This window comes from Micropterus salmoides, unplaced genomic scaffold (assembly GCF_014851395.1).
Source record: "Micropterus salmoides isolate LMB-PRFRI ecotype aquatic unplaced genomic scaffold, ASM1485139v1 Ms_hic_scaffold_15, whole genome shotgun sequence".
NCBI lineage: Eukaryota > Metazoa > Chordata > Actinopteri > Centrarchiformes > Centrarchidae > Micropterus > Micropterus salmoides.
In genome coordinates this window covers 23,498,129-23,523,575 of record NW_024040596.1, presented here as the reverse complement: position 1 = coordinate 23,523,575, position 25,447 = coordinate 23,498,129, and the positions used below count along the sequence as shown (strand labels likewise).

General features: G+C 39.5%; 1 protein-coding gene across 1 annotated transcript; it reads right to left on the bottom strand.

The window, feature by feature from the left end:
- Positions 1-1,598: 1,598 nt before the first annotated feature.
- On the bottom strand, positions 1,599-24,245 carry LOC119904454 (interleukin-1 receptor type 1-like). Its single transcript, XM_038721143.1, has 12 exons — positions 24,104-24,245; positions 17,921-17,998; positions 15,794-16,046; positions 14,532-14,724; positions 13,195-13,366; positions 12,269-12,331; positions 11,995-12,127; positions 11,295-11,455; positions 9,445-9,588; positions 7,648-7,815; positions 6,495-6,763; positions 1,599-6,223 (listed from the first exon to the last, which is right to left on the bottom strand). The coding sequence occupies exons 1-12, from the start codon at positions 24,129-24,131 to the stop codon at positions 5,906-5,908; spliced, it is 1,980 nt and encodes a 659-aa protein (XP_038577071.1). The 5' UTR covers positions 24,132-24,245; the 3' UTR covers positions 1,599-5,905.
- Between the last annotated feature and the right edge of the window lie 1,202 nt (positions 24,246-25,447).

The following is a 25,447-nucleotide window of genomic DNA, read 5'->3' as shown; positions in this document are numbered from 1 at the left end:
AGACAACTTCGCCCCAAAATAAAGTTTAAAAAGCATTTTTCCCAACCAGTCATACTTCTAATGCGCATGTTTGACGCAGTAGAAGAATAACAGAACCTTACGATCCATTGAACCACACAATTGGCTAAAATATGTTTCCCCCTTTGACTGATTAAAGCAGACATTTGGCTTTTTAGCGGGAGGGGCGGGATAAACGCCATCTTTGGCGTTACAGGCTTTCCCCATAGATTGAGGATGTGATTGAGTGGCGTGTCTCCTCTAAAACGTCTCTGACTATTCAGTGGAGCAGTGCTGAGGATGAATTTGAGTTTAATAATTGGATTGCTTGGGGGAAATACTTTTTTACATTACATTTTAGCTGACGCTTTTATCCAAAATGACGCTTTTATCCAAATGACTATACATGTCAGAGGTCACACGCCTCTGGAGCAACTGGTGGTTAAGTGTCTTACTCAGGGACACAATGATGGATGTGTCACAGTGGGGAGTTGAACCCGGGTCTCTCACACCAAGGCATGCATCTTATCTACTGCCCCATCACCTCCCCAACTGACAGGTTATTGCCAGTACTTCACTGATAAGTATGGAATTTAAAGGTTATGGGATAAAACATGCTAAATCACTGGAACCACTGCAGTGTTTCCCACTCTTATAATAATAATAATAATAATAATCTTTATTTGTAGAGCACTTTTCAAAAACAAGATACAAAGTGCTTTAACAAGTGTAAAGACAATAATACAAAAACAATACAAGATAAAAGCAAGAAAACATTGAAAAGACTAAAATACACGTTTATGATAAATAAGATCGGGAAAGGCTCTCCTATAAAAGTATGTTTTATGTGCTGTTGTGGCTGTTTTCAGCCACTAGAGGGTATTTTTGAGTCTTAATTTGGCCATAACTTTTTCTGTGTTTCAGCAAATGGAATGATTTTTGGTGACAAATCGTATTTTGACACATATTTTGGGAAAATGCTTGGAAAATTTTCAAAAACTCAACAGTACACTGTGGGCAAATTCACTACCCTTTCGTTATGTTCGTGGCTGAAAACAGCCACTACTTTAAACTGTAAAAATGTATCGGAATTTTTTTTTTGCATAAATCTAATAATAAACCTCAGTCCTTATCAAAACTACTATTTTTTTTTTAAAACAGGATTTTAACTCCTTAATTGCCAAATTTATAAATGATGTCACTGATTTGGGGAAAAAAACAACACAAAATGACTTCAATATAAAATGTAATTATGGACTGGAGTTTTTTTTACCTTTTTTCACAGTCTTGGACATGTCAAAGATTAGAAACAACATTGTTTTTGATGCATTGTTATTTTTTGTGCAGCATCAGATTTTAACTTTTTCTCCCTCATTTACTGTTCGTGGCTGTTTTTGCCCCATTAACTTACATTATAACATTTTTTTATTGCAAAGCCATGACACCAGATAATCATGCATTTTTGATTGTTGGTGGTTTTCCCTGTTGGGAAGAGGTAAAAATTGTAATTTTTACTGTTGATAACCAGGTGGCACCATTAACCCTTTATAGGCCTGTGCAGAAAAACAAAACAAACAAAAAAACCCCACTAAGCATCTGCATCAGATATATGAACACTTTATTATGAACCAAAATGCAACAACAACTTCAAATAAACTGAACAATGGTTCAACAGTTGAGGATGGATGAAGAACTAAACAATTGAACAAACCACAAACTCTGTGTGTGTATTTTCAGTCTTTCCAGCAGGACTTCCAGCATATCACTTGGTGCTCTTTGCAAGTGTGTCCACCACAACGGATGCAAGTGCTGACTGTTTTTTTTTTTTGTCCTGTACAGCACTTGCATGTTCCCCTCTTCCCTTCTGAGCTGCTGGTGTCTGTAGATTTGTGTTTGGAGGGACAGCTGCAGGAGACTGAATCTCTCTCACCAGTGCAGCAGCAACTGGTGCGCGAGGGAGGTGCTCTCTCCTCAATATTGCTGCAGAGACCAGAGAATTTCCCAGCTCTTGTAGGAAAAGCCTTCTCTGAAACAGCTTTGCCTGACTGACTTTGTTTTTGTTTACTCTATGTAGTTCTGAGCTGAGGTGCATGTTTTGATTTTCTCAGACGCATCAAGGTGAGTTCTCACACTCTCTCTCACACTAACACTCACACACACACACACACACAGTCAGGCAAAGCTGTTTCCTGCTGGAAAGACTGAAAATACACACACACACACAAAGCTTTGTGGTGTTCTGCTCAGAGCCCGTGTCCACCAAAGCGTTTTTTTCTAACGCCAGCGTCTTTTTCAATTCATTGCAATGGGAGCGCCGCGTGTTTCCATGCTGGTACAACGCCAGGAGCGTGACGAGGCGCAGCAAGTAGGGTAGCCTACTTAATTTTACTGAATGTAAAAATGTCACCACAAAGTACGTAGGCCTGCTTGCTCTGGCCTTTGCTCTGCATGAAGAGAAAGCTGAAACATGAGAGTACAGACTGTCCGTACGTGGGTTCATTTTGCGATTGAGGAAACACCTCGGCGAGTAGGCACATCGTTTCGTTCAAGATCGGATGTGCTCGGTGTTTGTCCCGCCCCTCCTGCAAAGGACGGCTGGGTAAAAAGTGACAGTGACGAGCGCAGCGTTTTTCCCCAAAGTTGAACATTTTTCAACTCTCGGCGACTGTAAAAAAAAAACAAACAAAAAAAACCCACACACAAAAGGACACTCAGCGCTCAGCTCCCAGCGCGGAAAAGACGCTCAGCGCCCAGTCGCGTTCCTGCCGTGTTTACCAGTTTGGAAAAACGCGGCGCTCCCACTGCAATAAAGAGAGACGCCGGCGTCAGGAAAAAACGCTTTGGTGGACACGGGGGCATAGACTTTACTTGGGAATCCTGCGCAGGTATATTTGGTGACCCAGTTTAGGATTTTTGCAAAGAAACACACAGATCTATTACGTTATAGGACACAGGCACAGTGGATATTCCTTTGCAAATTTCCAGTTTATTGACATAATAATCTAGCGTTTATACAAATACTGTCTTCAGGGAACATATCCAGTTTGAAATCTGTACCGTTACCCAGAGTGTCTTTAACACTGAATATACATATACAATATGGGGTGTACAATTTGTGTCCCATGGCAGTCTACAGTCAGTACTAATTTGAAGGCTATTGCATGCTGCTAAGAACAAAAAAATATGTAAAATGGTTCTGCGTGAAATTAAAAAAATAATTATGAGAAACTGTCAGCACACATTGCTGAATAACATTTAATAAAGATTAATGATGCTGAATCTGCATACGCACGAGGGGTGGGAATCACCAGAGGCCCTACGATATGATATTATCACGATACTTATGTCACGATACGATATTATTGCGATTTTAAACATATTTTATCTTTTTCCCAACTTTAAATTGTGTCCACAAAGGAAAATGCTTTTTCTAGCGGACTGAAAAAGCAATTTTATTAGTGCCAAAAAACAAACTTCTCATGTACAATTTATATAATAAAAGATCAATACTTGACGTTCGTGTTACGATACGATATTGCCTTTCAAAATATCGCGATACTATGCTGTATCGTTTTTTTGTGTTTTTTTTCCCCCACCCCTAATACACACTAATAACCTTTTCCCTCCCTTGGTTTTTTGAGTTCATCTGTTGTTCAGTAACAATAAATAAGACAGTATTTCAAAGGAAAAGCACTGTTTACTGCTTGACTTATTATAATACTGTACAAATACATTTTTTTAACTTATTTATACATTTGCATGTTCAAACAGTTGACAAATATTAGCGTGGACCGGTATGAGATTGTCACGGTATGATAAACCTTCATATATCATGGTTTCATGGTATTGCGGTATTGCAATTACTGTTCTAAAATGTGTTCATTTTAAATGTCAACTCTCTGGGTAAGAAACTCTCTTATTGTCATGATTTGTACCAGATGGACACAATGGTGGAAGACAAAGTATAAACGTTATACCAGCCAAATTAAATTATTGTACTAAATTGCTGAAAATCACTCGGCCCTCTCCGCTCCTTAAAGCAACGTGAGGGGTGAAACCAGCTGATTTGCTAATTAGCCATGTTATCTGCCTTGCTATCAAGCAAATAGTATTTCTTTCACTAGTGCTAAACACGCTAACTGTCTTAGGTTGTTGCAAATGTTCATTTCAAGATATTGCTCCCATAAATGGGATATCATATTTGACAGCATATCATACAGAAGGCTTCGTCTTGTAGAGGAAGTGGCGGGGAAAAATGTTCAGTTGTTCCCAGGGTCCGAAATTAACACCCGCCAAGCGCCAAATGCGGGTAGATTTTCTGTTTGGCGAGTAAATTTCAAAAGGCTATCCGCCACACTGGCGGGTGAATGTTCATACCAAAATAGTAATGTAATAATCAGTGTTTTCCCTACAATGTATTCATCAGCACCGCTGCAAAATCTTTCCATGATCAGTAATATCGCGACATTCACTTACACTCTTACACTGAGACGCTCCCGGCCGCCCGTTTTTCCAAGCGCGCCTCTGTTCATGGTTGCATAGCAACGTTGGCCACGCGAGTGCTTGTGGAAAGGAGAAAGCGCGGTACGAACTGCAAAGTCACCGATCTGCAGCTAGCTGCCGCTTATTAGCTGTTATGTGGCGACATTTACCAGGAGTGAGCCAACCTTTAAAACGAAGACCCACAGACGAAAAGGGGGACGAATTACATAAAAAAGAAAGTTTTGTGAGAAATGGAGGTTTGGAGAGAAAGGAGTTTCAAGAGGCTGGCTACAATATGATTCTGACGCGGTCGTGATGAGTTGTTCTGTGTGTCGCCAGTATGCTAAAGATAAAAACAGAAACAACTAATTTGTCATCGGAAATAAAACGATGAAACTTGAGAACATTCGTGACCATGAACACAGTAAGTGTCACATTGCCTGCGTGTCTGTGTCTCTGGCTCAATCTGAGCCTCTACTCTCGAAAACTTCTGTGACAGCGCTAATGGCAATGTCAGAGCAGACCAGCAAGAAGATGAAGCTACTGTTTAGGACTGTACATGCCATTGGCAAGAAGGCCAGGCCACTTTCTGACTTCGAGTGGATGTGCGAGTAAGTGAAACTGTTTTTCCTCCTGTAATGTTTGCTAGACTAACATTTTATATGAAGCTATGGTAGGGTGACCATCAGTCCTGTTTTCCCAGGACATGTCCTGTTTTCACGTCCTGTCCTGGCCGCCCTGGCTGTTTTTTTTTTTTAGTCTGATACATTGTCAGATCTCCTTATGGTCCAGCTGTCCTCTCCAGAGATCAGGGAGTATGATCCAAGCAAAGCTGTGATGCTGTGGCACCAAAACTCTGTTAGGAGTAGGAGGCCAGAATTCATGGACCATGCAAAAAGTGTAATTGCGGTAGAGAGTGAGTCGTCGGATGACTATGAGGTTTAAGTTCTGATAGTTTTACAAAACCTTCAAATGTACTGTTATGAGCGCTAGTTCCACCTCTTCCATGTCTTACTATTTGTTGCTCTGTTTTGACTTCCATGTACACTCATTCATTAAAAATACCATATCAATTAAATGTACTGAAATTAATGTATATGTGATTTGGCCGGTAAAAAATATGCTTGGCTGGTGGATTTTTTCATCTACCAGTCCCCGTGGGAGGTGAGCCAAAAAGTTAATTTCGGACCCTGGTTGTTCCCCTCCTCCGGCCATCCTACATACAGGTGACTGAGAGTTTGCACCAACCGGAGAGGAGTGTACGCTGCACACAACCTGTGGGATTCCTGCACTTTCCATCCTTGACGAGACGTAAAAATCCCCCAGCTCATACCGCACCAACGTTATAACAGAAAATTTTAGTGGTTTTGTAACCTGGATTTTTTTAATACCGTGGGATACCTTGAAACCGGTAACTGTCCCATGCCTAACACACATCATAATCCATCTCCATCATAAGTCCAGCAGGGCAGTTTTCTCGGGGGTACACCACCCTCTTGCCCCTCACCGGCATATGATACCTCATCTCCTTCCAAAACCTGGAGGAAGGGGAGATGGATGGCGACAACTGTGTGTCCTGTCCACCTTTCTCCTCGTCCTCTCTCCTCTTCATACAGGTCATCTTACTCGTCCTACGGTTCTTCCACCAACACACGGCGCCCTGCTTCTTCCTCAGGTGACGCACTGACTCTGGGAAGAGAGCCAGCTGAGCCGGGGTGACTTCTTCCAACTCAACCAGAACCACCTGGAAAGCAGCGCTCAAATTACAATCAGGGTTTCCTTTCGAGTGTGTGTGTGTGTGTGTGTGTGTGTGTGTGACTAAGAAATTTTAACTACATTAATCATAACATCACTATTTCTTTATTAAATCAAGAGTGTCGACTTAATGCAGCTAAGGTTGGCCTAGAGCTAAATTTAATAGTGATGTTAAATATGTGTAGCTCCACGACAGCTGTCTTTGTAGAGAGAAAACTTTCTGCCGTCAAGAATCTGAATGAAAGAGTTTGTTTTCTCACCTTGAGAGATTCCTCCAGCAGCGCTCTGTGCATTGCTGCCACGCACTCCAACTGCTGCCTTGTGTCTGAATAAACTTCTTCACTACCATCAAAACTCATGCTGCTGCTGCTGCTGTCTCTGGTCTTGCTTTCGGTGCTCTCACTGCTCTTAGATATTTTGTTATTGCGAGGGCTGCTTGTGTGTCCTTTGCTGGTGAAAGTGGTGGCGGTGTAGAGCAGAAGGAGGCGGTGACTGGCTTGTATATTCTCTTCCACTGAGTCCACTATGGCTGCAGGGAGGAAACAGAGGAGAGACACCGTAGCGTTAATGTTAGAAAAACATGAGCATAACATAGCAACCTGTAACGAGGGTTCACAAGTAGAAACTGCTTTGTTTTGAGGGGTCACAAGCCAAGAGGGTTACAACAAAGTCAATTGGCCAGCCATTGTTTACTAGATTATTGTGTAACAAAAAACAGTTATTCAGTACAATCTCCCCCGTGAAACTGAACTACAGGAATATTGGGAAAATTAGCACTCTGGGTTTAAATACAACACTTTGCAACTGGATATCGGACTTTCTCACAAACAGACCCCAGTCAGTTTGGAGTGGCAGACACACCTCCTCCACTCTAGTCCTCAACACTGGAGCCCCCCCCCCCCCCCCCCCCCGACACCGCCATCATCGGCCAGGTTTCAAACAATGCTCAATTTATACTTACTTACTTACTTCTGTCATCTCGAACCAGTCTGCCCATTCTCCTCTGACATCAACAAGGCATTTTCACTTTACAACCTGTTGTCATGTGACAAATTAACTTCCCTTGTACCTATGTAGTATCGTGTATAGCAGCCTGCACTGTAAGTGACAATATATCACTAACACTTAACCAAAGCCAACATTCCCTTCAGTCACTACTATGATAAATAAAGCATATGATAATTGCTTTTGTAAAGAACCAGACATTTACTTGGTTGTGACTGAAAATATAATATTAGAAGTGACAACCTAAGAAAAGGTCCTCTACATCAACGCTGAAGCTTAAAAGATTGTTTCAGAGCAGAGTTGCAGTAAAAAAACAGATGTCGTTTATTCTACAATGGACACTTGTCCCACCCATATATCTGAGGCAAATAATACCACAGTGCTATCTCTGCTATGCAAAAGACTTACCCTGCCCGGGCCGACAGTCACGGCCTGCTATGAAGAGTTTGTAGCCGCAAGCATTTTCCAACACTTGAGGCAGTGTGTGAAGGGCAAATGTCTCCACTTCCTTGCTGAATCCGATTGAACAGGGCTGTGGGTATGCCACATAGGCATCATACAGCCTCCCATCCAATTCTGACATGGGGAAAAAGGAAAAGCTCATTAAGAGGATTTTCAGTGGTGGTTGTTTTGCTCAGATGAAATAAATGGCATTCAACCTCAAGTGTACCAAATGACAGAAGTGCTTAGAAGTATTGTGATGCATGTTGTCCCGCAAAATTTATTAAATCCGAAGTCACTTAAGATGAGTCTAATAAGTTTGCGCACAGTGTTTTATTCTTGCAAGCAAGAAGTCTTCTATATCATGTAAAATCCAAATTTTTTTATTTTTTTCAAGCTTGGGACTGATTCATGATTTTAAGTTATTTTTTTTTTTCTTTGCTTCAAAATGGAACAAGACTAAAACTTGCTTGAAACATATTTCATAATAAACAGCACCACATGGCTGTCTTTGACACATAAAAATATACTTTGCAGCTATGGACTGTCAGTACACGCTACTATAACTAAAGACAAACATCCACTTATATATATATATATTCCAATAGAGAGTCTGCTCACTAATTGATCTGCTCTGTTTTTGTTTCCTGAAAAGACATCAGCCTGGTATCTGCAGGCAGCTGGCTAGCTACAGTTTGCTACCTGCCAGGAAGAGACAGACTGAGCCGAGTAGAATCTGCACACTTTTCTAGGGGTGGAAAATCTGGCCAACAAATTAAATCACAATCTATATTTCAATCACAGCCCACAATTAGCAAGACTTAAAATAGACTATGAATTTTTCAATTTGCACCATTAAACACAATATTGCATTAAATATACTGCAAAGGTTTGAAAATGGTGAGTTGAATTGTGTTGAAGTTGTAAACCAAAAGACAACATAATCATATAATAACACTTATCACGCGCTTAACACTAATAACACTAACAATAATTCATCCAATCAGCATAGCCATCTAGTAAGAGAAGTAAGAGGATGTTTAATATCACACAGTCTCTATGATTCACCTCAAAAGTAGATTGTAGACAGCTTAGATCACAATCTCGATCTAAAATCGTTAGATTGCCCCCCTCTACACTGTTCATTGTCTACAGTGGCTTACCAGACGGTGCTAATGGCAAACTATCATCAATGCTACTCTTAGACTGAAAATAAACTATTTTCAATTCAGAACATAGATTTTTTTTTTTTTTTACAAATCATGCAAAAACATATCTGATCTCATTAAGTAGATTCAATATTCTGCCCAGCTCTTTCTTTTCTCTTTCGTTTCTTTAATTTATTTGTCTTAATGTCATTACTCATTATTCCGATTTTGAAAATGCTTGTTAACATAATTGTCAACATACAGTACCATCCTGAATGGTAAAAGGTTATTCTGTTGCATAATCATCAGATGACATTTCCTCAGAAATTCTGCAGGCAGCTTGGTGGTTAGTTTATTTCCTTTGTTTGCTCTCACTGTTGACACATGCGGTCAGGTGTAAAGTAGAGCTTAAGGTTCTGTGGGTTGTGATGTGTGTGTGTGTGTGTGTGTGTGTGGGGGGGGGGGGGGGTACTATATATAAGCATCATCATCGCAGATTTTCCATCTCAGAGTGGTGTTAGAATATTTTTTTTTTGTGAGGTGACTTTAATATTACATTTGTACTGTATGTGATAACGAGCACATTACTAATTAAACAGCAGATGTGAAAGATTACCTTTATTTGTATAGAAGACTGGAAACACTCTCCTGAACCACAGCACAATGTCAACCTTAAAAAGGTAGTAGATGGTGACACTGAGGATAAAGAGGACCATCACGCCACCAAGAGCAAATGTAATGTGAAGTATGATGTTGGGATCTGTAGAGATGAACATCACATATACCAGACTTAGAAACTTAGGCTGCCTCTCCACCATTGATGTGTTAAGAGAAGTGGATACAGTGTTATCTTGTTATCTGATGATGTCTCATTAAATTTTTTGTATTTTATTTTATTTTTTTGCATTAGTGCACATCTCTAGCTCAGCCATCTTCACTCCCCAAACACATGAATTTACGCCCTCTACTGGCCACGTTTTACCAAGACAGACCAAACGCTGTATATAAAGCCACCCAACAGTGAAGCCAAAACTTATTGGCTGGGACTAATATGAAGTCTTTGTACTCTTGGTTTCTGCTGGTTGAGGTAGTTCTAATCAAAGTGATGTATTTTCAAGTGTTGATTTGTTTGATAAGTTTGGTTTTAAAAAGGGATGCACCGAAATGAAAATTCTTGGACAAAGCCGAAACCGAAATTAAAAAAATAATAATTAAAAAATTAAAAAATTAAAATAAAAAAAATTGCTGAATACCGAACAAGTACATTCACATTTTTTCCATTTATTTTGCCATTTTTTTTAATATTGCATAAATTAAATAGTCAAAATGTGCTTTTTATTCAGTGTTTCCCACAGGGTTTGGAGAGACTTTGGTGGGTGGGTCCGAGGCCCAAGAGGGTCTGGTAAAGTAAATTATATGTGTCCATTTACTCTTCATGTACACATGTAATATGTTTAATACTTTCTGTGAATATAATCCAATTCATCTTATTTACATCCTGTATAGACACATCCTGACAAACCGGACGTTGTCACATATGTATCCTCACGCTAAATTCATCAAGTCTGACCAAATTTGATAAATGTTGTATGTGGATCTCGTATTGTGTAACATGAAGACTTCACAGCCTCTCTTCAGGTCAGACTCTCGTACTGCGACACTTGTCTTTGTAAAGAGAGAAAATGACAGGACAAAGTCACAAATCGCCTTCTCACAAACAAGTGACAGAAACACTCAAAGCTGGTCAGACCGTTTGTTGCCTTTTCTAAGAAGTCAGCCAAAGATGGAGTGGATGTGCTGCGAGACAGTTCAGCAGAAAAGTGTCTGCAAACAGCGATTTTTAGCATCTTTCTCAGACACTTTAAAATGCTTCCACAATGCTGACGTCAACATAATTGTTCGTTTAAATTTATTCGGTCTTTTGACGTATTAGGCCAAACTCCAAAAGTGCTTTTTTTTTTCTTTTTTTTTTTTTTTTTCTATTTTCGGCCAATTAATTTTGGCGGCCGAACATTCGGTGCATCCCTAGTTTTAATTAGTTACTTAATGAAATAAAAAGGTGGATGAGCACGACCTCTTTACCGCAGACTCTGGCTCCAAATGACCTCAAGAGTGCAAGATGGCTGTGCCCGTGTCCGCATCATTTTTCTTTTTTTATAAATTCGCATCATTTTGTACAGTGGGAGGAAGTTGAGGCTGGGAGGAGGAGTGACTGTGCAGTCCATTTACCATTTTAAGTGGGGACATGCCGTCATACATAAAGTGCCATACAGTGTATGGGACAAGATGTCGTCACTAGAGCTGAAGACATTAGTTTCTTAATATGAAAAAAATAATGTGAGGTTTTAACTTGGTCTCTAGAAAATAGAACAGCTCCTCCAAAAAGGTTAACAGACACGTCTTGACAGCCCAAAATCACATTTATGAAAAATAAAAAGACAACAAGTGTTCATTTGGCAGGCTTACTCTGACATGCTGGTAGCAGGGTAAAATTTCCCTGAGGAAAGCCCCTGTCACTGTACACTTGGCAAGTGTAGTTGATGTGGAAATCCTCTTCCCTCAGCTCAGAAATAATCAGCAGTTTCTCATACCACACACCTTTACGAGGAACATCCTGGCGCCAATTGCTGGTGAGGACAGATATGTAATGCAAGGAAATGTGACGCTAGTGTGCTTGGTTTGAGCAGTTTTTACAAATATATTCTACCTCTTTAAGTGCCCGTTGTACTAGTCTCATTCATTAATCAAACAACTACATGTAATCTGAAAAATATTACAATAAGGAACTCAGAGAATTTATATCAACTCTGCAGCACAACAGGTATTTTTCAGTCTCTAAGCTAAGCATTGTTTAAAAAATGTATGCTCCCACTTGGAAAATCTCCACATGGGATTGGAAGAAATGAAAACTAAGACTAAATTAAAATATCAATACAGAGGTATTTCTTACCTCTTGTAAAGAAAATCTTTGTGCAGACAAAAGTTAACTTATGATGTTTACAATGTTGGGGGCTTATAGTTCTATATATTTATATCCCAAGAAAGCTGTGTTTTATGTCTTTGATTTGTATTAACTCAGGCACCTCGTTTAAACTTTCATATTTCTTTGTAATACCCCAAAAGAAGCAGATAAAACGAAACTAAAAGCAAAGGGAAGTGTTCTGACCGTTGTTCTGATGTGTAGATGCGATCAGAGGGGTTGGTACTAATCAGATTGACTCTTACAGCCCAAATGACATGCACCCAGTCCTTCCCAACACTCGGCAGAAACACTCGGCACGGCTTGCTGAAATTGGACCCTAAATACATGCACAAACAGTAACAAATTATATTGACAAAACAATTTCTTATTTACATTAATGTTACTAAATATTTCCAAATAGTGTTTCTTAAACAGATTAAATCATATTCGTCAGAATATGTTGCCAACAGAAACTCACCCATCTGTGCCTTGAGTATTTCATTGGCTGGTTCATGCACTTCTGGAACCAAAGTGTACTCCACTGAAAATAAAGGGAAGATGAAATACAGTAACAGAGGTTGATGTTGTCTAATCATGAACATAAATATTTGTATACCAATGAGTTACTAGCTCTCTTTGCAATTCCTGACACTCTTGTCACCTGCCAAGGAGGTCATGTTTTTGGTGCAATTTGTTTGACTACTGAAGGGTGTAGCATCTTCCAAGGTAGAATCCTAACAATTGGGCACTTTCCCATCTCAGAAGTTTCAGCTCTGCCAATCCCAGTTCCAAGCACTGGCTAGGGTCCAACCCAGCAGAAGTGACAAGGGCTTAAGCCCTGTCAAAAGGCACTCTTGATTACAACAGACTCAATGAAGGCTTTGGGGATAAGAGGGACTCCGGTGTCGAGACTTATGACATGTCTGTCCCTTACATCCATATCCGTATACCCCATGTCTCGGTAATACATGGCCATGGATGTCTTTTGTTAAATGAGATGATGAATATGCTATGATGAATAGCTTCAACATGGCAAAAAAAAGAAGCAATTAGGGAAGTGATTTTCCCAGATTAATTTGGAATTCTAGATTTTCCAACCTAAAATAATGTGATCCATGTGAATCATGCAGATCCCTTAAAAAAGCATAGCAGAGAGGCTGTGGTGGAGAACCAGGTTAAGTGAAGGTAATGTGAACACTCTTGTTTGAAATACTATAATTCTAATGGTTTTAGAACTGTTGGACTGTTAGTCTTGGCGGAGGTCTGCGCTCTCCAAGTGCCCTTGTAGTTTCAGGTCATGGGTATAATTTCCACCTCTTGTCAGCATGCTGTAATCTTTTATTTGGGGTGCTCACTAGTGGTAATTTGTGTGTAATTTATGTATTTTATTATTTCCGTTCTCACCTTTAAGCAATGTGCCAATGGTCTCTGATATGGATCCTGTGATACCACCAAGAGTAAAGGTCAAGGTACAGGTGAATGAGCTGTTGTCTTTTTGTTCCACCTTGTCAATCTGCAGTTTGCTCGTTTCCCTGTAGGTGTACCTGCCTGTCCCATCCACTATGGGGTCACAACCCTAGATGATGATGATAAGAAACCAAATCGTCAACCTTTTTATAATGACAATTACAAAAATGATTCAAGGAGTAGCCTGGTGAGCAGAGAAGGAGGGTTCTGGATCACCCTGGATCCTATTTATTTCAACAGAATACCCAGATTTCGTCTGAGAAGTAGATCTGTCTCAATTACCAATACCGACTTTGAACTAAAGTGAGAAAATATGCCAAGCTTTGACTGGGGATGGGGGGGATACAACGCTCAAGGTTCAGCATATGGCATTTTACACTGCATAAATTAGCCTAGCAGCTAGTAGACTTTATTTCCTCTACTCATAGCTTAACAAAGTATATATTATTTTTACTTTTTCTTAGTCATTGTTGGCTTAAGTCCCTGCATCTACCATTGAATTTCAGTGTTAACTTGAGTTAGGGATACTTTGGTCATAATTGAGATCATGATTATTAACACGATTAATGACTGACTTTGAAACATCATGCATTTATTGAATTCTTTTCATTTTTAAATGATAATGCATTATCCCAAAACCCCAAATATCCAATGAAATAAGAAATAGTAATCAAATATTATTAACTTTAAAGCATTCCGGTCAGCCCTTCAGGATGTTAGACGCGTCCAATTCAGACCTACTGCTTTACTGTTCTGAAGAAACCCATTACACTTCCCCTACTTTCAGCAACAACTCTCACGGATTGGTATAGTAATAATCCACTGATTCATATCCTGTTAAAATAAAGTTAATTTTATTCCTCTGTAATGAACAAAAGAAGTAGGTAGATAGCATGAGGAGCGATGGCCACCATGCTGAACAGATAACGAAAACGCCACCTACTGAAAATCAAAATAAAGGATGTTTCCTACAAAAACAGAGCTATTTGAAAGAGTGACAGTAGATAGTAGTTCACCAACATTTGTATTAAAGCAACTTGAATCTATGTTAGATGATTTTTCATACCTACTTTGTATGGTGAAGTATTTTGCCTCAACATTGCCTTCACTGATCTAGTGTATATTGTATTGACACAAACCCCCAGTGACACAGTTTCCCCCACATTGTCTGTATAGATCTGGCCAAGCAAAACTACTCTACAACAGCGGGAGTAACCACAATAGTTTAATGAATATTTTATATCAGAGCTCAGCAAGACTTTCCCATAACTCACTCTGTACCACTTGATGGAGGAAGTGATGTTGTAGCTTTCCAGTGTCTTGATATAGCTATTTAGAGGGCAGGACAGTTTGTCAACGACTCCCTCTATGAGTATTTGGTGAGCTTTCCTTGGCCTACCACACTCTCCAGTTCTTGGCAGTTCCACTACCAGCTTGGTGGCCTGCCTGTAGCAGCGAGAGGGAGTTCTGTTGAAATTGAAAAATAATTATAATAATATAATGATATTGTTTGTTCATCTTCCAGCAAAGAACAGTTGAACCAGGAGCTTGCATTCTGTAAGAAACAGTGGAAATATACACTCACTGGTTACTTTATTAGGTACACCTGTTCAGTTCTTGTTAGCACCAATCACATGTCAGCAACTCAATGCATTTAGGCATGTAGACGTGGTCAAGACAACTGGCTGAAGTTCAAATTGAGCATGAGAATGAGAAAGAAAGGGGTTTTAAGTCACTTTGAACATGGCATGGTTGTTGGTGCCAGACGGGCTGGTCTGAGTATTTCAGAAACTGCTGATCTACTGGGATTTTCACACACAACAGAGAATTGAAACAGATCAAACCTTGAAGCAGACGGGCTACAGAAGCAGAAGACCACACCGGGTGCAACTCCTGTCAGCTAAGAACAGGAACCTGAGACTACAATTCACACAAGCTTACCAAAACTGGGCAGTGGAAGACTGGAAAAAATTGCCTGGTCTGAGTTTCGATTTCAGCTGTGACATTCAGATGGTAGGGTCATAATTTGGCATAAACAACATGAAAGTATGGATCTATCCTGCCTAGAGATGTTGTTTTAATGGGGGAGATGGCAATCTTCCCCTTTGGAAAATTTGTGGGTGATTATTTGTAACTGCAATGCACTACATGAAGTGCTGCCAATAACTTTATTTCCTTCCATTACACTGGTGTAGTAGGTAAAGGTAAACAAACACACACTGGCTTTGTTGTCGCTGTACAGGACAACATTCAGTCAGACATATAGTGGTGCACAGAGTAGCGTTCACAAACATCAGCTGCCATTTACAACGGCATTTAAATGCCTGCTGGCGATATGAAAACTATGTTGCGCCCCCTGCGCTGCAGTCCAGCCTACGCCATAGCCTCATGCACACCTCCCCAAATTTATCCATAGACGTACATAGTGAAAGATCCAATAACATTTGGAAAGTCTAGAAGAGTGAACGCCACTCAATGCAGAAGTATAAATTGCCCCCCCCCCCCCATATTTCTATTTTCGCTGATGCTACCATACCTCAGTATGCTCACATATTCCCCGTCATCGTCCAGTGTCATGTTAAGAAACCACAGAGTATCCCCGTAAACCAGGATTCGACCAGTCTGGTTTCTCATTTCGTCGCCCGTCTTTGAGTCGTACCAGGTGATGTTGTAAGGGGCAGCTGTGAAGTTGAAGACATCTGGAAACACCAGCATGCTATTCAGCATAGCCATATCCCCAGGAACAGAGTAAACCCTCTCAAACTGGACCTTGTAGTTGGTACAGTTCTCTGCAACACACACGAGTGGAGAATGGATTTGTCATCAGCTGAGCAAAATTATCTTATTTGGGCAACTCATTGTGGTTTCCCTAACTTCAAAGTGACTGGAACATTTACGTTAGGTTAGGTGACTGGGGTTTAAAAGAGGTTAGACTCTGGGTCTGAAAGTATGCCCTCCGTGTATATTTCTGCTTATAAATATCATCAGAGTCATCAGAATACTGTAAATCTTAGCCTGCAGAAACGGTTAATATATTTTCTTAATGTCTTTCTGTCTTATGTAAAGCACTTTGATTTGCCTTGTTGTTGAAATGTGCTTGCCTTTGCCTTTTCTTCTCGATGGATGATTCTTTTCATTTGACCGGAAGCGCAGGAATTTTGAGCTGCTCAGAGGACATCATGCCAGACCTCCAGTATTTTTCCATGCTGCTTTATATCTCTGAGATTGATTTTCTAATTCTCGGCCAGCTAAAAGTAAAACTAGTTGTCAGTTTGCTTTGTTTTCATCATAGACCTATGAGAAAACTGAGGCTGCGTTGAGGATTTAATTATTTCACCATATAATATAATGTATACAATGTATTGCAGGGCTATTCAATTACAAATTCCATTGGGCCAGATTTTAAAACCAGGGCTTGAGATGGGCCAGAGATTTTCTGACGAGTTGGGATAGTTATCATTAGGATTGTATAATTGTAGTAATAATTACCTTTAAGTAAATATATTATTTAAAAAAATACATTTGTTATAACTAAATCTGGAGCAGCAACAGTATTTATAACCGCAAAGTCAGTAATATCTCACTTGAAACAAATCTAAAATGTTAATAAAATAAATCATATTTCTAACATCAAAATAGTGAGTGAAGTTTGGAAAGAATGACAAACAGTCAGTACTGTAACTGTTTAGCTTAGTTTGCTTTCGCTTTAGCTTGTTTGTAGCAATTCGCTATAAACTGAGCTAGGAATGTCCTTGTGTTAAACCAAAACACATCTTTGGTGGATGAGAGAATAAGCAGATTAAACTATCGCTTTCTACATGTTTATGCTTGTTGAACAGGTGTATAAATTAAGTGTGGAGAGGAGTTGCTCTGTAGAGACAGAGGAGGGGAGAGGCTGTAGGTCAGGCAGTCCTTATTGTTGAGCCCTGAATTGGTAATGTTGCTTAAACCTCCTACTTGGTCGGACAGAGCATGTGAAACTCAACAGATGTGAGAGGTTAGCTACTTCCATACACTATAGTTTACTTATTTTTTTCATATTATATTTATGTATGCTGGACCCAGATGTGCCCCGCGGTCCATTAATTGAATAGTGATGATGTATGTAACATCTTAGTAGTGATGCCATAGTTGAGTCTGCGAGTCGGAACAGATTTACCTTTCTGTGAATGTGTCAAACTGCTGCATCGTGAACAGTTAAACTTTGTTGGTTGTGTCTAATCCCATCTGATCCACTTGAGCACAAAACACACTGCATCTTATTGGGATTTAGGCTATTTTGTTCCAGAGCCAGTATATTTCCTTCTGGTTAGATTTTTATAGTTAATTGAATTCAACCAAAGCAGCAATACAGTGTTATCACAAAAGCAGCCTGGCAGTCTTTGCTCTTTTTCTCTTCATGAGTGTGAGACTTCAGAATATTGGTAACACTGAGGACTGAAAAAAAAGTTACTGCAGTTTCACCAGTGGCCACAAGATGACGATAAACGCTTCCATACAAATTGGAGGCAGACGTTAAAGTTAGACTTGGCAAAAAAATATGAAATATAATACTTACAAAAACATACATATAATGGATACACAGTATATATGTCTGTTTTTAAATAGTCAGAGCTCTGGTAGTTTTAATGTAGTTATTTGAGAAAACAGTGACTGTACTCACCCTGTAAAAATCCTTTACATATTCCATATAGCCCAAAGAAAAACAGAAGGCTTCCCAGCGTTGAACGGAGGCCCATGGCTGGAAAAAAACAAAAGAGTGCCAACAGAATAAACTGTAAGATGTCATGTTTAGCTCTCCAGAGAAAACACAATTTTTCACATCACCAACCGGTCACAATTGGTTGTTTAATAAATCTCCAGCACCAGCCAGTCTTATCAGCTTAACCAGTTCTGTATAGGCAGTCATCTGTTTTGGACCATGATAAAAGTATCAGACTAAAGCTGGAAAGGACACAGACGTATGTGGGTGTGTACTCAGTTAACAAACCCAATCCAAAATGTAGTAAACCCTGAACAGACCCAGATTAAGAGGAAAAAAACACCAGCAGCAGCAGCAGCAGCGTGATAGTCCACTAATTAATGAGTAGCTCTCCCAGGAGGGCTGGGCGATATGGCCAAAAATGTAATCACGATGAATGTAAGCCAAGAGTATGTAACCTTATCAGCTAGAAAAGCTTACATAGGCGTTTTAAAACATTAATTCTCTCTGTGATTATGGACCCTCGCCTAAACTGCCTGCCAGCAATAATATCTGATCGGCAGCCAGATTATGGTGCTTTGAAATCGGCATAAATAAATACTTTGACAGTGGTGCTGAAATAAATCTCACTCATGACAGCAACAGTAACAGCTGAATTGAGAGCTTTTACTTTGAAATATTCTGAATGACAATAAAAAGAGTCTGTTGCCTGCTTAACACACCTCTGAAATAGCCGTCAGAAAACGTGATTCCCCTAAAGTGAGCATGTTTCAGTTTGTTGAGGAGGCAGGGTTCCCGCGGCTCCTTAATCTTAAAAGGTCTTAAATTGAACTCAAGGAAATTAAGGTTTTAAATTTACCGTAAATTGCTGTAGGGGAGAGCCGGGACGATTGAAACACAGCGATTTTCTCGGAGCCCATACAAGTCTGATATGCCAAACTACCTCAGCACATACAGTCCACAGTACTTAACAGAACAGGGGGAAAACCAGGTGGACGTCACACTTTCACGGAGTTACGGAGGATAGTAAATTCACTCAAGCGTTTTTTTTTTTGAGTGACGAGTTGTGTTTAATGTTCCATGTGCCAGGGTCATGATCACATAAGAGATTAGTTAGTACTTTAACACATCCTGAAGTTTTAAATGTCAAAGTTTTATAGTTTAGAAGCCAGTGAAGTTTAAACGTCAAGAGTCACTGTCGGGACGATTGAAACAGGTGTTTCATTCGTCCCGACACGCAGCCATTCACCGGGGTGAAGTTAGTTTAATATTCAACATTCGTCGTTTTTCGCGCCTGTTCCCTTCAATAGCTCCGTGTCAAAATCTCAATTTCTCCCAGTTTTGGGATATATTGGAGAGCTAATTCAGGCAGAAGTTTCACAGTTGTGATCACCTCAAAGTCACTTAAGATAACGACGCAGTCCAGAGCGCAATGCACTGAATGTCTGTCAAATGCGCCTGTCACTGTGGGGGGAGTTAGGGACCGTCGGCAAATTGCAAAACATCCATTTCAATCTTCAATAACTTTTTTGTTTTTCAACATAAGAATCTCAAACCACTGCTAATATAACTAGTGACCACCCTCAAACATTTCACACCTGTAAGTTTGTAAACAAACATGAAAATAAATTAATACATTAATTAAATTCTTAATTATGTAAATTACAATTTCAATAGCTTGCTCATTTAGGAATATATTGGCACCAAATCACCTCTCATCTCTCCTGCGCATCCTCTCACAACTTTCACACCTTAGTTTCTGAAAAAAGCCCTTAGGGAATCCCTTAACTCCAATATCAGGGACCCAATGCAATGTGAAAATAAAACTGCCAAATATGGCATTGCGTCGTTCATTAAGAGATCAAACGCGCATCTCTTTTCTATCAAAGAAATTGTTTCAAAATTTGAGGTCCTAAATTTATATTTCTTGAGGTCTTAAAAAGCATTAAATTTGACTCTTTAAAATGGTGCAAGAATCCTGGGAGGGGGAAAAATGTACCCATTGTAGGATCAAACACACAAACTTCCAGATGAGTCATCTGCTTTACCAACTGATATCTTATATTTTCCCCCACCATCTAATGGATTAAAAAACTGCTCCAATGCAAACTTATTTGATGGCCGCTGTTGTATGCTGCTGCTGCTGCTTCTTCAAGAAGAAGAAAAGGAACATGGTGACAAAGCGCGCCCTGTAGCGCTGTTTGGCCGTTAGACATGGAAGAGGTTATGTGTTTAGAAATGGCTAATTCTAAGGTAATAAAATAATATATTATGTAAGGGTTTTATACACCCCTGAAAACATAGTTATGGATCTTATATTGCATTTCTGTCAATAGATCCTCAGAAATCAAAAGTAATGATCAGTATCTGGTGTGTCCCTGTGGTCTGCCACTGTGAGGACGATCATCGGTCCTTCCTGTCTCCCTGTAGTGCTCTCACAGTACAGACCTTGCAATCTGTTGCCCTGGCAACATCGGCAGTCCTCATGTCTCCTTGCAGCATGCCTAATGCACATTAACATAGATGAGCAGGGATCCTATCCTGGTATATCTTTTGTTTTTTAGAGTTAGTAGAATGATCTGTTCTAAGTTTTTATAACCGTCTATACGCAGTTAGTGTCTTAACGACTGTTCCACAGGCGCATGTACATTAATTGTTTATGGTTCATTGAATAAGCATGGAAGATATTATATAAAAACTACAGATCTGTAAAGTTATTTGGCATTTTACAGAACTATCTTTAATATACAGCTGTTTTTTTTGCTGAGTTTAGTACAAATGTCATCTTAGCACAGTTATTTCATTAACTGTAGGATGTCTGTATTTCTAAGGAGGCACAATTGAGATCCTTCAACTCATCAGGAAAGGATATTTTAACAGTGCTTTACAATTTTGTAATGGGCCGGTGGTGGATCCATTGTCAAAGCCATGGAGCTTTATTTTAAATTGAAAGATACCAGATGTGTAAAGCTGAAGCTTTATAAAATGATGCCCAAGGCATCCAGAATATTTCAATTTTACAGAATGGGGTTTTGCTCAGTGTTAAGTATTAATGAAGTGTTGGAACAGTGTAAGGTAATTAAGGAGATATTTAAGGTGAGTGGGGTTTAAAAGGTCTATCCCTGTTTTAATTGCTTCGGAGGAATCATTGACAACTGGAAGCTGAGGGGAAAAAAAAAGGTCCATAACCTTTTTGAATTTGACAGCTCAGTAGTTTGTAAGCTGTCTGCAGGATGCAAAGACAGAAAAAAGGCTTTACAAGAAAACGGCAGTAACCAAATGTGTGGAAACTGCTGTGGCTAGAAAGATGATCGTAACCACAGTATATGTCACAGGAAGACTCATCTGCTGAAGTGAGACGGATAGAGACAAAGCTGTGTAGCTGGATTGATGGTTTGGCAGGCTGCAGTGAATGTGAGGTGCTACAGGTTCTGTGGTTTACCACCAGCTTCTGTCATTCTCAACTGTAGTTTGTTAGTGCATCAGTGTGGGGGGGGGAAAGCCACACCAGTGCTATTTTCTAATCTTGCTGATATCTAATTTCAAGTCGCTCTCTTCTGAGAACACTTACTCTTATAACACCTCTAACCCCTCACCTCTAACATGCACTTCCACTTCTCTTGTATTGATCGCACTGTTTTGTTAACTCCTACTTCTCATGTTATTCTGGTTCTTATGAGAAAGTGAAATTAAAGACGCTGTATCTTCAGGCACTGGAATTTTCAAGATACAGCAATAAATAATACTCTGCTGGACTGATTTGGGACAAAACAACAAGATATTTTAATATAAATTATGAATTTCAGCCCTTACGTGAGTTAATGAGGAAACCACAGAGTAAACTGAAGCTATTTAGCTTGTAGTTAAACTAGCGTAAACTTCAGTTAATAGCCCAGGCTTTTATTTGCTTCATTCACTGAACTCACCCTGCCTATATTTGGGACAGCCATCTATATGGGATGGCCTTTAATTCCTTTCACGCAAATCTCTTGCTCACCAAAGATGTGGTGTAGGCTCTTATCAATATGGTTATTTAAACCAGTATAAATATAACTTTTTGTCTGATTAATCGGATGACTGCTTCAAAGGTAATGAGTCACCACTTTTTTCCCCACTGCTCTTGTTTACCATTTCATGCCAGTAAATCTGAATGAATTGTACTTTATATAACATAATAATGATAAGTGTTACGTGGGTGTGTGAGAGGACGCTGGCATGTCTGTTGCCGCTTCTCATGCTCACAAACAATACGCACAACTCCAGCCACTCTGCGATTCTACTCCTGCTGCTTCACTAATTTGTTGTCAACGTTATGCTATTAGTTGGATTAATTTTCTACATTGCAGAGTGGTCGACAGGCTACTTCCAAACCTTGGCTTTATTCTGATGATCCCCAAACTGCCAACAGCTGTAATTAACACTGACAACGGCTTTATCCTCCACAGTAGTCTCTGTTGAAGCTTGGCTGTGATTCTCTGGTGGGTGGTCTGTGGCTTGTAAGCTAACGCTAGCTAGCATTGAACAATCTAGCGGTCTCCTCCGGCATCATGGCTTTCATAAGGTACTCAGCTTTGGAACTCAAGAATTTCACCTCGCACATCGTACCAAATAACATTAGCCTTGAGGTGATTAAATCTCTCCATCTCTTACGTCACCCCCCTTATGTGAACAGGGCTGCCCGACATAAGTTTGTGAAAGGCGCTATATAAATCAAAGTTATTATTACTACTTTGGTGCTCAACTGAATTATGGACAATCTAAACGATGTACAATGTGTAGCATGTCCATATTGACAAATGTTTCAACATTTATATTTGTATGCACGATCTAAGCAGCTTAGAACTAGCTCAAGCAGGTCACCCGGTGGGATTTAAGAGGTGTTTCATCCATATCCGGCCAGTAAATGGGACAGGCGTCTAATTGGGACTTTGCTTTGAATTGAAGTTTTACGGTACATGATCTATTTAGCACTAAAAAGTAAAAACAATGGGAGATACCCCTCCAACAGCACAGCACGAGTATATGACAAGCATGCCTCATGTTTCACACTGAGGAAAATATTGTTTGCTTATTTCCGTTTTGGTTTTGTAGTTATATGCTTTATGATATTATGGGTGGGTTTATTCATCTCTGCTTTTACCCTTGTGTCTTTGTTGTTTTTATTTAAAATAAAACTGGACTATCTTAGATCTGGAAACAGTTGATGCAGTGGGCTGCATTTCCATCTCAAAGTCTGTATAAATTATCCATAATGTAAAGTTGTGTCTGAAAAATAATCAGCCAATTCTTCTGATTTGCAAAACCAATTAACTACAAATGAACCCTTTTAACAAATTTGCAGTGCACACCAAGTAATGTAGGCTAAATGAAGAAAAGGAGATGTACAGTAAATAGAACGAGGTCATTCTAATGCTTGTGTCTAGCTAATCCATCCTCCATAAAGATTTTAGTCACCAGTAAAACCCACAGGTAACAAAGTCTAACATACACAGCCTACCTTAGTTTCAGTTCTGCAATGCTATCTTATTGTAAAATGTGGACTGCAGTCCTGTTGTCTTCTAGGTGCTTGGCTCAAAAAGGTGCTCTTACACTATTGTAGAGAACACATCATCTAAATGTTTGACATAACGTGCTAGAATTTAGGATGTACTTAAAGAGTGCAGACCAACACTAAACAATTATTCAAAAATGCCCCTAAATTACTCACTTAATTTGTTCAAGTTTTTAATTATTTTGTATGATGATTCTTACCTTTGCTTTTTTTTTTGAAATTTCAATTTCATGCCACTAATTTTTAGCTACATTTCTGTTGTTTTAATAGGAGAAAAGGAACATCAATATTACTATTGACTATACAGATACAATACAGCAGGTGCCTTTATAGTGGAAAGGGAAGTGCGTATCTTTTGTGGTTAGAATACCACACATTTCTCTAACGCAGTAAACATGCAACCCTGAACTGCTGTTCCTTGAAGCTTGAGCAGCTCTCATATTTCTAAAAAGGTATGTGGGTTGGTAGCTGATCTAGGACAGATTATATTTGCCTTCAGTGGCAGAGCTAGTAACGTTATTACATCAGTAAGAAATCAAGAAGAGAAAAATTTGTCTTTCGAAAGCAAAAGTGAGTAGAATATTTTGACTTACCTCGGGCAAAGCGCCACAGAGGCACCATACAGACGGAATCTGTATGAGAAGGATGAAGGATGAGAGTTCACATGCTAGAGCAGAACTAACACGCTTGACCCTTGTGAGCAGAGTGGGGTCTCGGCCATGCAGCTCAGCAAATGACTCAACAGCTCTGTCCCACCTCCATGGGACAGGTAGAGCAAGATTTCAGCGCTCCATGGACATTTTTGAGGCATTGTCCTCAAAAATGTTCCCCCCCTTAAAAAGCGTCAAATAATATAATGATATATACTTAAGATAGCATTGTGTAAATAGTATTTAATAAAACAATACAAACGCAAACTGGGCAATTAAAGTGCTTTTTAAGTTTAGAAACATTTTGAGTCCCCCCTCTCTTGCCTCACAGTGGTTTGGTCCACTCACTGCTTTCTCCCTCACAGGAGTCCGGTGGCAGAAAACCAGTTCAAATCTGTCAGTAGTTGTGGAGCTCCAGTAATGTTAAGCAGGCTGGCAGGGCTGTTTTATGCACTTTAAAAATTGGATGAACTGATTCTTTTGTCTTTAATACAGATAATGCTGAGTCATTAATAAATTAATTATGACAAAAAGTTATGATGACCGATTATTTTCTATGAGCCCACTCTGTTATTAAAAAATTACTTAGCTTATTTGGTAGCTTGTTTAACAGCTTATTGGACTGGAACTACAGCTAGAGATGCGCAGATTGATCAGCTGGGGACTGAAATAGGCCGGTTATTTTCGCTTACTTGGCTCTGACCAGTGACCGGGCCGAGCAGTGTCAAATATCAAATTTTCTGCCGGTTACATTGAATGTTACAAACAGGCTGCGCCGTGTTTCACATGTGTGCACAGAAAGTAGGGGAGACCAGGTATGGTTGCAACACTTTTTGCTTCAGTAACAATCACACAAAAGAATCAAAAATAGATGCCACACTACATGATATGCTTCCAAAACAGGTAGTTAAATAAAAGAACAATGTTTTTCTCTTGCTTGCTGCTTCTCTGATGACTCACACACATGTACAGTATGTATATGTAAATGTATCTATAGAATAAACTTACTTAAAAGTATACTTAACACAAACTACTTAAATGTAATTAATTAAAGATCATCTCTGTACATCCTTAGGTCTAACTAAAAAGAGGTGTGTGTGTGTGTGTGTGTGTGTGTGTGTGTGTGTGTGTGTGTGTGTGTGTGTGTGTGTGTGTGTGTGTGTGTGTGTGTGTATTCTTATTCAGAGTCACAGTCAGTGCTTGAAGTGGTCCGATATTCACCGGTATGTATACCAGCACTTCTATATTTTACTCTTTTGCGTACCGGGACTTTTTCTACCCTCTCCA

Bases quoted from the DNA above. Each gene is read 5' to 3' on its own strand.
- LOC119904454 (XM_038721143.1), bottom strand. From the start codon at position 24,131: ATGGTGCCTCTGTGGCGCTTTGCCCGAG. The intron at 12,128-12,268 runs GTGAGTTTCTGT...GCATGTATTTAG, and splicing joins AATACTCAAGGCACAGATGG to GGTCCAATTTCAGCAAGCCG. The intron at 6,764-7,647 runs GTAAGTCTTTTG...TCCTCCCTGCAG, and splicing joins TGACTGTCGGCCCGGGCAGG to CCATAGTGGACTCAGTGGAA.